Source organism: Plectrocnemia conspersa, unplaced genomic scaffold (genome assembly GCF_051122295.1).
Source record: "Plectrocnemia conspersa isolate PC_06_02 unplaced genomic scaffold, ASM5112229v1 ptg000012l, whole genome shotgun sequence".
NCBI classification, from domain to species: domain Eukaryota; kingdom Metazoa; phylum Arthropoda; class Insecta; order Trichoptera; family Polycentropodidae; genus Plectrocnemia; species Plectrocnemia conspersa.
Genome location: NW_028277176.1, coordinates 29,529,818 through 29,547,300, shown reverse-complemented (window position 1 = coordinate 29,547,300; position 17,483 = coordinate 29,529,818). Strand labels below are relative to the sequence as shown.

The 17,483-nt window shown below is 33.5% G+C and overlaps 3 protein-coding genes across 6 annotated transcripts; 2 read left to right on the top strand and 1 right to left on the bottom strand.

Annotated features, from left to right (window-relative positions):
* Positions 1-652: 652 nt before the first annotated feature.
* eIF2Bdelta (eukaryotic translation initiation factor 2B subunit delta) lies at positions 653-4,108 on the top strand. Of its 4 annotated transcripts, none has more exons than XM_088200135.1 (11): positions 653-707; positions 868-902; positions 972-1,730; positions 1,795-1,965; positions 2,038-2,162; positions 2,759-2,861; positions 2,918-3,097; positions 3,165-3,292; positions 3,369-3,543; positions 3,613-3,793; positions 3,860-4,108. In XM_088200135.1, the coding sequence occupies exons 2-11, from the start codon at positions 891-893 to the stop codon at positions 4,066-4,068; spliced, it is 2,043 nt and encodes a 680-aa protein (XP_088056261.1). In that variant the 5' UTR covers positions 653-707; positions 868-890; the 3' UTR covers positions 4,069-4,108. The 4 variants fall into 4 exon arrangements, with proteins under 4 accessions (XP_088056261.1, XP_088056262.1, XP_088056264.1 ...); XM_088200136.1 differs by having other exon boundaries at positions 653-764; XM_088200138.1 differs by lacking the exon at positions 868-902.
* A 1,966-nt stretch (positions 4,109-6,074) lies between these two features.
* On the bottom strand, positions 6,075-7,672 carry LOC148228893 (dolichyl-diphosphooligosaccharide--protein glycosyltransferase subunit 1). The gene has a single exon (XM_088200139.1). It carries the CDS (start codon positions 7,610-7,612, stop codon positions 6,209-6,211), a length of 1,404 nt encoding a protein of 467 aa, XP_088056265.1. The 5' UTR covers positions 7,613-7,672; the 3' UTR covers positions 6,075-6,208.
* A 1,092-nt stretch (positions 7,673-8,764) lies between these two features.
* Positions 8,765-16,706, top strand: LOC148228892 (uncharacterized). The gene is made up of 13 exons (XM_088200252.1): positions 8,765-8,910; positions 8,974-9,102; positions 10,932-11,122; positions 11,204-11,360; positions 11,833-12,057; positions 12,119-12,392; positions 12,463-12,706; positions 14,789-14,972; positions 15,038-15,200; positions 15,268-15,385; positions 15,459-15,630; positions 15,766-15,996; positions 16,066-16,706. The coding sequence occupies exons 1-13, from the start codon at positions 8,773-8,775 to the stop codon at positions 16,621-16,623; spliced, it is 2,784 nt and encodes a 927-aa protein (XP_088056378.1). The 5' UTR covers positions 8,765-8,772; the 3' UTR covers positions 16,624-16,706.
* Positions 16,707-17,483: the final 777 nt, after the last annotated feature.

Here is a 17,483-nt window from a genome sequence, read left to right as displayed (position 1 = left end):
TAAACCTAAACTAGCTAATCATTTTACCGTAACTACGATTCTTATTAAAACGTTTCCTCGTTATTTTTGTTCCGTGTCAATGTCTTATAAAACGATGTATCACTTTTCTGGCAATATAACATAGTAGTACTAGTACATTTTAATGATTTCTTGTATTTTTGGCGATTTATTTCTAAAAAAATCACATTCATCACAAAGTGTATAAAAAAATATAATACAAATATAATTAATAATATCCACACTATCGGCGTATTTCCGAAATGGCAAACCCAAACTAGCTAATATTTTTGCCGTAGTTACGATTCTTATTAAAATATTTTTTCATTATTTTTGTACCATGTCACGAGCACTTTTTTTCATTTGAAAGAAATATATATTTTTTAAAGACAATATTAAGCTGACACAAAAGAAGTTGAAAATCAAATGCATGATACGATTTTTTATCAGATCTTGTACTATTTATTACTGATATTACAGGTTGAATTTAAAGGATATTCGTCACAATTTTGTTTTTGAGTATTATTTTTTATTTTCTATATAAAAATATGCATTTTAATTGTGTATATTTTTAAATTAAATTGTCTTAACTGATTTATAACGCTAAAACAAATATGTTAATTTTGAGGTTATGTTGGAAAATGTTGGCAACATTGCTTCTGTATGCGTTGACACATCTGGTTGGATTGGAAATTTGCCTACTATATTAGGTAATTATGTATTTTTATATCGAACATGCTATATGTATATGTTTAACTTTGACAACAGTAAGTATTGCGTAATATTATGGTTTTATTAGTAAGAATTTTCTGTATCAAAACATGTTATTGTAAGTAGAATCATTAATCTGATTTTAATATCGTACTATAGCCTGCTAGGACTTTAATTATAAAATGGACCCAGAGGTAAACTCGCTGCCAAATACGTACTTATTTCTTGCAAAATGTCTAATATTTTGTATTTGAATTTTAAAGGTCTCAAAGAAGAAGGGGAAAAAATCAAAAACAGCCAATTTATCCGCTAACGATCTAGAAAAAAGGCAAATTAATAATGGTGTGTCGTTTTTTTCTAACGATAATATCACATCTTCAAGACGAAGACGAATTAGAAGAAAGATTTCACTGAAAAAACGATCTGAAGTACAAAAAAATAGTCTTACGGTAGACGAAGCAGTTGTAAATGCTCATGTAGAAAAAGTTAAAGACAACAAAGTATTTAAAAGCAAAGATTGTTCAAATTCAGTCAATCTAAATATAAAAGAAGTAAAGAATTTGGTTCCAGTAAAACAATTAATCGAGCCGATTAATGAAGAAGTAGTCATGCAGAACGCTGAACAAAAAAATGTCAAAATGAACAAAACAAGAGAAGAAGTCAAAGCCGAAAGAGACGCGAAGAAACTGGCCAAGCAATTAGCGAAAAATAAAAGTTATATTCAACCGGCGAAAGAGAAGGTTGCCGATAATGTTGAGAAAAAAGAAGAAACTAAAATAGTGCAAGAGGTACCGCAAAATTTGAATGTTACAAGTGTTATTTCAGATATAACAACTGGTGTTGCGCAAGTAACTATAGAAAAATCTAGAGAAGAAATTAAAGCGGAAAGAGAAGCTAAAAAGCTTGCTAAAAAGAATCAGAAAGCGAAAGCAAATCCTGAAGATATAAAATCTAGCGACAAAACTGAAGTGACAATAAAAATTACTCCAATTGTTGAAAGTCTTCCAACTAATAAAGATCAGGTATTTAATTTATTTGTTATGATCTACAACAGATATATTATAACAGATTTATATTCTTTTACAGAATAATACTGCGAGTGAAAACAACAAAGCAGAATTGCGAGCGAAAAGGCGAGCGATTCAAGAAGCGCAGAGAGCAGCAAAGACAGTTTCTAAAACGGTAGAGCCCAAAATCGCAAAGAAACCCATTGAACAAACTAAAACTTTAAAAGTGAAAAAGGATATTGAAATTAGGGTAATAATGTTTTCAATTTTCTCTTTTTCCAATATTAAAAAATATGCAAATATAATTTTTTACTCCTTCCAGAGAGCAAACACCCCTGAAAAGACCAGGGCGAAAGAGGCTCCTGGTGATCATCACAAAGTGAAGTTATTCAATCACCTGTATTCCGAGAGTGACAGGAAGTCATTAAAGATACCTTTAAATTCTAAGTAATTATTTATATAAATAAATATTATAATTATTTATATATTTCCTTGGAAGGATCAGAGAAAAAGCTGATTTAGATTAATTTTCGTACTGTTAAACTTCGCCTGTTAATTTACAACCCCTCTAATGAAGCAAGTGTGTCTTCTGGGTGATTCTTTATGAACGAAACCATTGTGGTCTCTTACTGATGAAGACAAAAAGATACAAATAACATCACTATCAGTACACATGATAATAAGTATTATTTATATATTATTTTGACCCTCAGCCAAAAAAGGCTGCCAAAGCCTGCTTTAAGTGGTATCATGTATAGTGGTCGATCTTTCACTGTTTTTTGATACCCCAGATAATTATGTATTTACATATATAACTGAAGAAATAATAAATAATTTTTAATTTGATTCAATGTAAATGATTTTTGTAGAAAATAGTATCAATAAATTAAAGAGTAATAAATAAGTAACAACAGAAATAATTTAAGAAAAATATGTAAAATTTACTCATTACTCAAAGGGTCAGATAAGTCTGCTAAAGTCGCTCTTTAAATTCTTGAGTGTTTCGAAATGATGAACTATATTTAAATATCCACATTTTTCAGAGAAATACACAGGGCAATAATTCGACTCGGCATTCAGTACGCTTCACATACAGTTATCGGATCGAACGCTAGATGTATAGCTCTATTAAACGCAATTAAGCAGGTTTGATATATTAAATAATTAAATCTATCAAAAGTTTCAATATACAAATGTATCAGGTTGTTCGTGATTATAACTTGCCGCCAAACGTTGAATTTTCGCGTGGTTTCGAAGCTCACCTGGCGCCGTCTATCAAGTTCTTAAACTCATGTAGACCTCCAGCGGTTTCAATGAACAACGCTCTCAAGCATATCAAATGGCAGTTGACTCAGCTTTTACATACAACTTCAGAAAGTGAAGTATGTTAGATTTGAATCGATAGATTCTTTAAAATAAAAAATATGATATACGAATTTATGATTGTAGGGTAAATCTAAGCTGCACGAAGCAATTGACATCTATATTAAAGATCAAATTGAAGTCGCCGGAAAAGCTATAAGCGTAGCCGTGACAAATAAAATTACCGACGACGACGTAATTCTCACTTACGGATGGTTTGTATATTTACATATATGCTTTTAATCAAATAATGATTCTAAAAACCTTAGAATAAAATGTTTTCTATTTTAGTTCTTCGTTGATTGAACACATTCTCGTTGACGCTGTTGCCGAGAAACATTTCAGGGTAATCATTGTAGAAGCGCATCCTTGGAACGAAGGTAGAGAAATGTTGAGAAGGTTGACTTCCAAAGGTATAAAATGCTCACTAGTGATGATATCGGCGCTAAGCTTTGTTATGCGAGAGGTAACGATACAACTATATAATTTGCTATTAAAAATACATTTACATTATATGAATATATATATATTTTAGATTAATAAAGTAATTTTGGGAGCTGGAGCTCTTTTAGCTAACGGTTACGTTATGGCTCGAGCCGGTACTGCTCAAGTAGCTATGGTAGCTCACGCTCACAACGTTCCCGTGCTCGTTTGCTGCGAAACTCATAAGTTTTCCGAAAGAGTACAAACGGATTCGTTCGTATATAACGAAATAGGTTCGATTAAAATATATAATGTGTAATCAAAAGCGGCGTAGCGATTCATTGCTAATTATGTTACAGGGGATCCGGACGAACTGATCAAATGTAATAATCCTGATACACGCAACCGTCTTTCAAATTGGAGAACGTTAAAATTTTTGACTCCGCTCAATTTATTCTATGATGTTACTCCTCCGGATTTAGTGACAGCCGTCGTTACAGAATTAGCTATTCTGCCTTGCACTTCCGTGCCGGTCATCCTTAGAATGAAGCCGTCGGAATTTATGTAAAATTTAATGGCTAATATATTTATTACACATTTTACGCTCATATGCATTTTATTTATTTAATAATACAGTACTGATGTTGTGAATGAGTTTGTTTAACTTTGTCTACTGATAGACATGAGCTGAAAATAAAAAAAAAGAATATAGATATTACTAAAGTTGGATCGCGAAAACTGCTACCATTTTGACATAAACACCCCCCCCCCCCTCTGTAATGCATGCACATATAGAATATGTGAAATTAAAAATGTGCAATTATTTAAAATTAAATTGATTTTATGATCAATAAAATATTTTATTGTGGGGACCTTATTACTCATTATGGCAAAAATTAGGTAACACTGGTAACACTGACGTGACGATAGCGTAGGGCAACACATTCTTTAGCGGATCTCGCATTAGTCAGTCCATGAAGTTGATAATTAATTTATTGTTTTAATTATTGAAAAAAGTTTTTTACTTAATTCCTGCAATCGTAAAAATAGCGTCGAAGCATAAACTAAAAAAAACACTTCAAACTACCGTTTTGTGACACACGAAACGATTTTGTACGGGTTTTTTGTCACAATCTACTAGGAGTGCATACTGAATGAGAAGGTAGCTGGCAATTAATTTATTATTTTAATTATTAGGAAAATTATTTTTTTCTCAATTTCTGCAAATTATGCTTGGATACGAATCTCGAGAGTCGCGTCAAAGCATATTCAGAAAAAATATCACTTCAAACTAGCATTTTGTGACACACGTTTTTGTACGGTTTTTTTGTCACAAAATACCAGGAGTGCATTCTGGGTGAGGAGGTAGTGAACCTAATAATTTATTTATTATTACAATTATTGTTGCTATGAAATAATAGTATCTATGTACATTTACACAAAGCCTATTATTGCTAAGCCGTAATGAATGTTACTTTGGACGTTTTAGTTCTCAACGGATCCGACCAATCAGAAAAAATAATTAAATTATTTTAATATTTCCATGGAGATGCATGATCTAAGAAATTTGTATCTATGTACATACATAAACAAATACACAATATTCACTATCGAATGCGTGTATAATGTCAACGATTAATCATAATATATTATTCAAATAATTCACATAAAATAAAAAAGATGGTCGACAACGCAATGACATCTGTTGATAAAAAGTATTTTCGATTGATTTAATATTTATTCTAATTGCAAATAAACCAGGTACGTGTTAACCGTGAACATATTTAGTACAAACGAGGATTGAAAGTAAATGTCGATCAAACCATATAAACGCTAATAAAACGATTTTTTTTATCTTTTGTTGCTCGGTGATCTGTCATGCCGATCGCGTTATAATTGTTATGAAGCAGGGGGTTATTAAGCTAAATAATTTAGATTCCATTTTGGCGTAGTCATCTTATTGATCGCTCATGACTTCTGAAAAATAATTATGGATAATAAAAATAATGTACAATAATTAGAATCTAAACGCAATATTCTCACAGAGAACTGACAATGATATGATATAATAATTTTTAAATTGTCCTAAAATGTCAGTCGTGGGCGCTTGACTTCTTTATTTTTACGTGTATTGTTTTTTATTTATATTTTCACGACTTTTTTAAGATATAACACATTTATTAGGGTGCCAGAATATTATGGGCCAAGAGTGTATATTTTTAGTCCTGTTTTCCACTTTCTATAGCAATGTATTATATTTCGGAAAAAGTCAGTCATTAAGCGGTTACGTCCAATGTAAATTTGAGTATTATTTTTATCGAAGACTGAAGTTATATCAAAGTTAAATTAATGTTGGTTGTCAAATAAATACGTGTAGTTTTACGTTATAGCGTGTTTTTTTACTAAATTTAATTATCGCTTAATAATATTGCAGATCTTTGAATCTTTGCGAGCAAAAAATCCATCAAGTCACAAAAAATGAAACATGTCGGTAAAAAGCTAATTACGAAAATGAATAAATTGCATAATAAAATATGCAGTCAGTGATTGTTTTTATGTAGAAATGAAAATACATTTTATAATTTTAATTTTTTATTAAAAACTTTCAGTCATCCTCACGTAGAACAAACATCGAATATTTTTCATTTTGTGACTAAATTGCGACCACTTTTCACAGGTGTTTTCTAAAAAAAACTAACTTTTAAGTCTTACTCTTTAAGGTGCTCTTCTTTATTGATCGAAAAGTCTAATCGTACATAAACTATGACACACAAAAATATAATGTACAAAAATATAACAACTAAAATAGGCTCCTGCAGCATTAAGATGCGCGGGAAGGAATAGCGCAATTGAAAATCTTGGATGTGATTTTCGACCAAGTTATTTTTCGAAAACGATATAGTAGGTCTACCTTTGGTGTCGAGATAAGTGTAATGGGAAGCGTCGGTGTGCCGAGTGACCGGATACGGGAACGTCAGCTTGAAATCGGAAGTACCCTCCGGCAAGATGACTTTGGTGGTGACCTCCTCGACGGACATATCGTCGTAAATGTGATCGATGAGTCGCATCCGCAACAGATATTGATCTCCGGAATGATACAAGTATTCGTAGCTGGGCACGTTGTAGCCTAGAGTGTAATGCGTCTTCCAGCCGCCGAACAGCGGGAACCTCGGTCTGAGGTCTAACTCTACGGCGTCTTTTTTGATCTTCATGTGCGACGTGGAAATGTTTCCGTTGGTGTCTCTGTAATAGACGCCTGTGGCGGAGGCCGGCAGTAGGGTTTTGTAAGACTTGACGCTGGACGGACCGCTGGTGGAGTCTTGCTGGTAGTCGTATCTGGAGAACGCGCCTTTGAGAGCGGCGCCCGAATGGAACAAGTCTACGGTCTCCTCGATGGCTATGTTACCCCAATGCGAGACTTCGATGGTGCGGTCGATCTTGGTGACGGTCAAGAACGGCGTGTTGTTCTCGTAGTGGACGGTTAGCTCGTCTACGGAGAACGGAGGGATGTTTTCGTACACTCCGTAGGTGACGGATGAATCGGACTGAGACACCGGCTTCAGTTTAGAATAGTTCTCTATGTTTTTAGAGCTGAGAGTGACGACCGTCTTTTGAGATGTCGTTTTATACGGAGAGTAAAAGTAATGGTTTCCGGTGAATTTAACTAGCTGTTTATCTTTCTGAGAGATGGTGGACGGGTGCGGGAGTAGCGATTTTGAATACACGCATTCCACGACGACCAAAGCGGTTTTGCCCGCTTGAAGCGCGTCCTTCAGTTCGATCTTATAGAGCTTCTTATCGGAATGGGCGACGATGGAAGTCTCCGCTATCCGGAGATCCCTCTTGGACGCATCTTTGGCGCCGATGAAAGCTAAGCGCTCCTTCTGGTCCGCTTCCACTGCGAACAAGAACGATCTGACGTTAGAGTCGCCGGTGTTCTCGAGGGTGATTTTGGTGGTGATCTTGGCGAGTTGCGTCGTCAGATCGATGGTTCTCTCGACGTTCTTGTTGACGATGGAAGTGTCGACGGAGTCGGCGGAGAAGCTCGAGGCGATCAACGCCAACAGACAAACGCATACGCATACGCAAACGTCGAACCGCGGGGCCCCCATGTCTGATTTGACGCGAATGACACGTCACGCCGCAAAGGCCGCAAACGCCGGCCGGCGATCAGTGTGGCCAGCTGCAGCTCGATTATTTTCTATCCACATGTCCTTTACTAAAACCGATTTTAAAATATACATAATAAAATTAGTGGCACTTTTTACTTTTGTTTGCGCAATATATTTCATTTTTAAACGTTTAAACTTTTCACTGTTCACTATTACCCCCAATAACGAATAACTATTTTGTCGTCAAGCTGTCTAATTTCAAATAAATAATTTCGACAAAATGGTGAATATTAAAATATGAATTTCTTAACTAAGGGAACAACAATCAGCACGTTTACAAAGTACACAAATAATTGTATACTTGTACATACTATTTACCTAACGTGATAATTTTTTCCCCTAAAAACTGGTCGAATCATAAGACTGTATTATGACTGGACGGTGATGGTGACGAGTGGCAATTATACACAGATTGAGCCGCTGCAGTAATGTTTTATTGGTGATATGAGTTGTTGTTTACATGGTTATAAAAAGCGGATGCGAGACGACGCGCCCGAACGCCCGAAAGACTGCCAGTGCTACTTAAGTGCCACAAAGTTTTAGCCATAACAAATCTAAGCTCCCACACAGTCAATGGTCAGCGCTATAAGCGTATGATAACTGATTTTTTGGCACAAAATTAAAAATATTGATATGGAATTCGTGTGGTTCCAACAAGACTTGATAAAAAAATCTGAAGATATCTTTAATTTCGTGTTTTTTTTGACAAGTTTGGAAACTAAATTTGGATTACCCTTTATTTCATTAAATGACATGCATTTTTTGGCCAAATTCATTCAAATGTCGCTCATTGTTGGTTAGGTCATGTGTGCTAGATGTCTATGTATTTTAAAATATTTTTATATTTTTTTGTTTTAATATGAAATCTAGAAAGGAAACTTTTTACTCATGGAATTTTGCCCTATACGTGAGCAAGAAAAAAAAGTGAAAAAATCTACTTTTTAATAATTTTATATTGATATGATCCACTTACATTACCTATATTTATACAAGTTTTGACTTAAAAATATGAAACAGTTTTAATTAAGAGTAAAGTAGGTATATATTTAACTAGCTATCAATCAATTGTATTTTTGCATGCGGCAGCACTGGCGCTAACGATGGATCCGGCGACGGTCGAGTCCGGATCGTTCCGAAGTATTTGCAGAGCCTGCCTCAATTCCGACGCCGGTCAAAGGCTACACGACATATTCTCGACATGCACCGCCGACGTATTCCTCTATTGCACCTCGGTCCAGGTAATCTCGCCTCCGAGTAACTTCGTCTCTGTTTGTTTTGTTGTTGCAACTTTTTTTGCCCAGGTTTCGGAGGCCGACGGTTTTCCGGGAGCTCTCTGCCAGTCCTGCCTGGACCTAGTCAACAGGCTCTACTGCTTCAAGCAACTCGTCGTCCGCTCCGACGCCACTCTCAGACGCTACGGCCCTAATTCGGTATACCAAATTATTATCATATAAAATCACTTTTCAAACTAAGCGTGATCATTTTCAATTCCTGGCTTATTAGGAGACCCGACACAGGTTCATCTGATCTAAAAGATTATATAAAAAATATATTGACTTATGCTTCTCCAGGGTATCAATTATTATTAATGTAATAAATTAACTTGAATGTTGAAAAAGATTTTTTTTATTATATACTTTTCACAACATACATCATTTTTTACAGAAGAGTGTAAAAACGAATTTTCTTATTTGGTTTCAACAATATACTTCCATATTTTTTTTTAATTTGCTCATATTAACCGCTTAAGCTAATGTTATTGAATATATACATGCGTGCATACGTTAATCGAAAAACTTTGACGAATTTTTCAAATTTAAAATGCATCTGGTCAGAGATTATTTGTACATGTTGCACATTTTTTCTTCCTTTTTTCAGTATTATAGTAAATAAGTATCCTCTCGACATTTAAGAGAATATATGTTTTGTGTATGCACATGATGCGTTTGCTCTTTTGTTTTTGTAATATGAGCTGCTCAATCCTCCTGTATAAAAAAAGGTCGACAGTTTCTTGAATCATACATATATAATCACACATTATTTTCTTCTTAACTATACTTTTGTCTCTGACCAACTTGCTTTTATCAAAAACGAAGAATATAAAACTTTTTATACGAAATATTGAAACAAATATTTTATTGATTATTTTCAATTTATACATGCATTGCTTATTCAGCTTAATGTGAAAAACCACCAATGTTCAGAACATTGTTAGTTCTTCATACTAAATTTTTAGACATTGCTTGTTTTTCCGAAGCCGGTTTGTTTTTGAAAGCGAAGCGTGAGCTCGATAGTAGTATTATATGACTGTATGGACGACGACAGACAGCGAACGCGAGATGCGAAGCAATAGCAAAGCGTGCCGGTTGTGATTGTTTACACACTATTCATTAGACATACGAAAGTAAGTGTAAAATCGGTCTTCATGAGATTCAATTACGGAGCCTATAATACACTCCATAGTCTTCCCGGGTTTTATTTTTTAATAATAAAACCGCCAAAACTAATATATCGTCATCTGAATATGTTTCACTCAACATTTTCAAAATTAATTTAGCGAATGCTTTGGCGTCAGTTCTCTTTCTCCACGCGACTAGCTATGTGGCGTCTCCGTATCCCTTGTCCTGCAGTTCGCTTTTGCCTCGGTTCACTTTCGCCACGCCTTCGCTTCTCTGTTTGACAAGGTCTTAAATGATGGTAAAAATATCCAAAGAGCAAAACTCATAACTCAATATTTCAAATAAAATCAATAACACAAGGATTTATTTACATAAATTCTTCTGCTTCACGGAAAATTGTGTGACTTCCAGCTAGCTTATTTTTAACCTTCAGATAACAGTAAAAATATCACATTTGTTATTTATTGTTGTTTACAAATAAGGTAAAATACTAATCCTAAAAGGGTTACACGCAGCTGTTTACCTTTGTAAGTAAAGAAGTCATCAAATACAAGATTTTATAAAGATACAGTTTTCAAAAGCTTATATCTGTTTGATCTGTTAGAAGTTGTCAGTATTTATTATTATAATGATTTAAGGCCAACTTTAAGTGAAAATTTAACTTTTCGAATCTTATTTAAAATTATAGTTTAGGTATAAAAAAAATAATTTTTATGTATGGTCAACAATTTCATTATTAAAACTGACTTAATTTATTGCAAACAAATTTACACATGCAACAAATATTATTTATTATTGTTGTATATTATTTTAAAAATGTATTTAATAATATCACTATTATAAGCTTTAAATGTTTACAGATAAAAAAGGAAAATGTTTCCACGTTCATTCCCGAGCCGTCCATTAATAATTCCGAACGTCTACAATCAGAGATTAAATTCATACAAGTTCCAGTGTCCGTAAAGTCTCCTTCGCCGCTTCCCGATATACATTCAGACGATATAGACGAGGCATTTAGCAATGATAATCATGAAGAAAAAAAATTTAAAAAGTCAGTCTAATTTTTTTTATGTTAGTTTAACATTTTAATTTGAGATTTTGTCATTATTTGAGATTATATTTTACTTTCAAGGTCGCTCAAGTCTATTAAGAAAAAAAAGAAAAAATCGAAAGAAAAAAAGGACAAATCGTTCAAGAAAGAGAAACCGATGAAGTGTCCCAAATGTGATAAAGGATTTCACAAATATGATCGATTAGAAGCTCACATGAGAACACATTTTGGCTTAAAGGTATATTTCATTGTTATATTTAAGTCAGAGCTTCTTAACCTATTTAATTTTTACCAACCTAGTAAAAAGTTGAGCAAACATATTCAAATCTCACAGGTTAAAAACCGCTGACGGTTATACATACCTATTATTACTATTTTATATTTCTAAATTAAATATGCAAGTTTGTGAACTGATTTTTTCCGTTATTGAAAGATTATGAACGATTGCCACTTTTTCTTAACTCTTTGATTGCCAAGACTTAAGTTTACTATCTAAATATAAATGTATGTTCGGAAATAATGATATTTACTTTTTAAGAAAATACTTTACAGTTCATTAAAAATGTAACTGAACTTTTCTTCGATGTCAACGTCAGTTCCGATAATTTTTGCTCAAGTAACAATAACCAATATATAGGATTTCGGCAATCATAGGGTTAATAATTTTTTTGCATCCCTTCGCAGTTGCCTTATTGTGTAGTTGTTTTTAGCCAGACATAAGGTGCAGGGTATGTGGCAAGCAGTTCACAAGCTTTAATAACCTAAAGAGTCATACGCGCGTCCATACGGGCGTTCGTAAATACAAGTGTAAGACTTGCAGTAAAGATTTTGCTTATCTGAATGTGCTTAAGAATCACGAGAGAGGGCACGCCGGTATCAAAAAGTACGTCTGTCACGAATGCGGGGCCAAATTTGTACAACCGGAGAATTTGAAGGTAAACTCGATCAATCAATATTAGCGTTTTATTTTTATAATAATTGTGAATTTATTTTTAGGCCCATTTAGTTCAACACAGCGGCGAAAAGCTGTACGCTTGCAATCAATGCGGAAAGAAATTCATCCAACCGGGGAACCTCAAGATACATTTGATTCGGCACACTGGCGTTAAAAACATTCCGTGCACCGTTTGCGATATGCATTTTTATGTGAAAGGCGATTTAGACAAACACATGAGATCTCATTCGGATAAAAAGCCATACGCGTGTAAAATTTGCGATAAGGCATTTAAAACTCAAAGTTTTCTACTCGTTCACAATAGAACACATACTGGTTTGTTGATTATGCTTATTAGATTTTAATAGAAGTGTTGGAAATCATTATGTATTGTTTAATTTTTCAGGGGAACGACCGTTCGCTTGCGACTTCTGTCCGATGAAGTTTATGGCTCAAAAAGATCTGAAAAATCATCGAATGACGCACACCGGCGAGAAGCCTCACAAGTGCCAGTTATGCGGACAGGCGTTTATTCAAAAGTGTGCGTTAAACAGACATATGAAAACACACGATAAGCCTGTGTATGTGCCACATCCTCCGCCATCTTCGGCTATGATAAATCATCAAATGTCATCTGGATACCTGCCGTCGTAATAAACATACATAAAAAATTGTGTAGATCCCTATTTTTTACTGTGATTTTATTTTTTAATTTGTGTGTTAGTCTAGCACGATATTTTCATAGATTTATTTTATACGAAAGAAAAAACTGCTACTGAAATTCATTACAGACTTGTGTCTGTTTATGGCAATGACATTATGTACTGGCAAAATTGCGATATGGCATCCATTGTCATTGCTAAAATTATTCAATGTTTGGTAGTCATTTAAGGATAAATTTGATAAACTGTTCTTTATATAAGATTAGGCTAACAGCAACTGCATGTGATGAGTTCTGAAAAGAAGAACACGCGTGAGACTTCTATGACTGTTCAAGTTATTATAGTCAATTCCAAAATAGCTCATTCTTAATCACATGTGTATGAATTTATGAAATACGTGCAAAACTAACGTTTATGTCTCGTATTATGTTTTTGTACAAATTTTGTAAAAATGAATAAATATTTTTTCTAATTGAACATATATTTATTAATAATTCCTATTATGTACTTTATAATAAAAAATGATAATTCAATTTTAACATATGTATATCTTTTATATAAATGTTGATTAATTAGTTATGAATTTGTATTAACAACTTATCTTTGAATTTGTTATGAAATAATTTATCATATCGGAGAAACGGCAAAATAAATTCGATAATTAGTGAGAAATTTGAATTTACATTTTAATTTATTGCTAATTTTTAAAAATAAAGTAGAGATACATTTAATCAACATTTGTATCTCTGATATTATTTTATATCTTGTTTGAACTATTCTGGTGACTTGCTAAATTAGCCTATATGTTAATGTTGTGTGAATTATTTAGTCAGACGCTAGAGGAGCTGTTCAATATATAATTTTATTGCACAATTATATATATATATATAAGATACCATTATACAGGTGTAATTTAGGTGGATTTATCGTATGGGGTTTGAGCGGGCAATGGAGTTTAATATAAATTAAAAAAATGTTGAAAAGTGCATGTCATTTTAGTGAAATCATTTTTGAGTACATTTTCACTGGTACATATTGTTTTCGACCATCGTGACGTATTGTGGTAACCTGTTAAGTCACAATGGTCTTAATTTAATCTAAATAAATAAATATATTACCAATGAAAATATCATTTATCTAGCCTGTGCTAGTAGAATTATATGCTGCTCTAAAATGTCTGAAACTCAATTTGCAGTTGCGAAACGTCCATTTGCTGTTCAAACCCAAATCTAACCTAATAGAGGTTCAAATATTAATGTTAGTTATAGAACTTTCATTAGATCAAGTCTAAAATACAAACTAAGGCAGCCTATCTTTTTGGAATAAAAAAGCAGCAGAAGAAGTACAGACAGACGTCGCATGTCACATATTATAGTATGTATACTGTTTTAAAAATATGATAGCTATCCTTACCGATATTACTATCGACTTCTAATATAAAAATGTTGATAGAAGTATGGGGGCCGATTTAGATTTGTCCAGGTTGGACCCTTGAAGAATCCCGGAACTGCTTCCTCTGAGAGTCAAGAAAATCTATTTATATATAATTTCGACGGCAATAGAATACATTTTAAACATGTTCAAAATTAAAATCTAAATTAATTTCACTAGTGTTAAATATTATATTCTTTGTTTGTAATACTTTTTCGTGATGGTGTAACTACTAATTAGCATAATTATATGAATAGGGGAATCTCCTTTGTTCATCAGCATTCCATCAAATAATTTCAAACCATACGGTCAGTTATCTGACCGATAAATATCGATTTTCATCGAGTAGCTGCAAATTGATAAAAATAGTATATTACTCAGTTCATTATTACTTAATTTTAATTTGGGGTTACTTTGTACCCCATACCGTTTGTCGATCTCATTTTCAAGGTCTCGGTTCGTGAGGGTTAATAAATGGGCATTGCACATTGATTTATTCAATGTCAGCTACGAGGAGCTGGTACGATTCGGACCTTTTAATTTTAATATTATTATTTTTTGTGTATTGTAATAATTTAATGTATTAGGGAAGCTTGTTAGTTTCGAATCAATATATTTAAAAAAAATGTAATTTTGAAGTTTGCGGTTAAGGGCAGTGAGAGGCAATTTTTGGCCAAAGATGTGGGCAGGGGCGGCGGCCGAAGAGTCGGCGCCCCCCGCCGAACCATCCTCGGTTTGTCGCGGTTGCATGATGACCGGCGATAGTCTCACGGCCCTATCTTCCGACGCTGTTCGCCTTTACGCCTTTTGCACTTCAATTGAGGTTATGTTCGTTTCTGTTGATCAACATTCATAAATAGACAATATATTTTTCATTTAAACAATTAGATATTAGAGCACGAAATGTTGCCCAAAACGTTTTGCGGCGCTTGCTTCGACTCCTTAAATAAATTCGCTACCTTTAAAGAGCAATGTCTACGAACAAATCGTACTTTGATTCAGTGTATGGAACCGACTGAAAAATCTGATGAAGATGAATTTAATAAAACCGGTTAATACGTCGTTCGTGTATTATGTATTTAAAATAATCAAGTTAATGTTTTTTACGTTTATTTCAGAAGAACTGCTCGACGACGATGACTTATTTGACCAACCGTTATTTACTGCAAATACTGACGAAGGCGAATCCATGTTTCCTGATCACTCTTCAAAACATATCAGACGATCGACTAAATTGTAGTTATCTAATTAATAATTTCCTTTTAAAAATTTATACATATATTAATAATAAATATAAATTTTTATATAGAAAGAAGAAAAAGAAACTGAAATCGGATAAAAAGCAGTTCAAAATTATATTGAAAAAGAAGTACATCGACAAAAAACATATAAATTTTGAATACGCATGTCTGCTATGCAGTAAAAAATTTGCTTATCCCGAAAGATTAGAAGCGCATAAGTTATCACACGATGGCGTTAAGGTATGATAATCAATTTGGATCTTCTAAATCAGTTTTTATTCAATGACAGTGTTTTATTTACTATCAATTAACTTATTTGATGAGCAAATACTGCACTATTTTTTGCTATGTATATATAATTATAAATGTTTTTAGGAAGAAATATTATGTCAAATTTGCAATAAAAAATTTAAGCAGTGGGATGGTCTCCGACGTCATCACGAGTTCGTCCATATGACTTTTGGTAAAACGTTGGAGTGCGATACGTGTGGAAAATTATTCAAAACGTCAATGACGTTACGAAATCATCAAAAAATACATCAAGAACGGAAAGATTACGTTTGCCACATTTGCGGCGGTTCATACAGATCGGGGGTAGGACTTCAGGTATGTTTAAATAAACTGCATCGGACTCTTTCCATATAGATATTGTACAATAAAAGCTTAAATTTACAGAATCATTTAGATACGCACAACGAAAACAGGGAGAAAAAGCATGAATGTAACATATGCGGCAAGAAGTTTGTCTCGAGCAATTATTTAACTTCGCACATGTTCCGGCACAAAGAGAGACGATTCGTGTGTAACGTCTGTCGATTCCCGTTCTTCACTAAAGCCGATTTAACGAGACACATGCTCATCCACAATGGTATTAAGCCGTACGTTTGCGAGATCTGCAACAAAGCATACTCGACCAAGTCGTTTCTGATCGAACACGGCAGGATGCATTCGGGTGAGAAGCCGTTCAGCTGCGATTATTGTTCCATGACCTTCATATCGAAGAGGAGACTTATCGACCATAGAAGAACACACACTGGAGAAAAACCGCATAAGTGCGACAAGTGCAATCAAGCTTTCATTCAACGCGGTTCTCTCACGAGACATTTAAAGGTTCATGAAAAACGACGCGGCGCCGAAGGCGCGACTGATCCAACTTTGACGATAACTCAATGCATGTTAATAAAGACGACCGATAAAGATTATAATGTGTCCGACATACCCGCTGCCATGTAACGGTTCAAATACATTCCTTTTGTGAACCGATTGCTGATAATGTAAGGAATATATTTTTATTATTAAAAAATATTTTTCTAAAATACTAGTCATATTCATAATTTAAACTTAAGATCTCATTTTTCTATATAATCTTTAGTCATATTGAGAATGTTTCTAGTCATTAAACTATTATGTACTATATTAGTACCGTCTGATGTTATATTGCAAATATTGTATTGTATTGTTTATGAGTTTTCCACAAGTGCGTAAATTAAAAATAAATAATGATTTGTTTCATTGTTGATTTGTATATTATTTATATTATATTTTATAGTAAAATTCGTTCCATATTGATGAGAAAATGAGTTTTAACCGATATAAATTATATGTCCCTCCAAGTTTACCATTTTCTTTTTCACGTTCAAAAACCAATAAAGTCAACAACTTGCAAACAAATTTTAACACAAATGGAACCGCGTCAAAAAACTACAATCTGTCCCTTTGAAAAACAATATTTATTGTAAAAGTACTACCTAGAAAGCGGATGCTTTTGAAGGCAGTGTTTCGCTCCGTTTATTTCTTGTATGTATAAAAAAAGCTGAAGGAACTTGTATGTACTGAATACATCAGTACAGTCCGTCCAAGATATGAACGCTCATCGTCACAGTATTGGCGAGGAAATATAATACGGTGTTGTTTTTTTGTTGAGGAAAGTGTAAAATATCACTTTCTTACTTATTTTGTAATCTCATGTTTTTGAGTTAAATATGTATATACATATTTAACTCAAAAACATGAGAGCAGTTTTGATATCACTCTCCAGGTTGAATATCTGTTCAATATAATATTTAAAAAAATACCAATAGAATATTACAGGA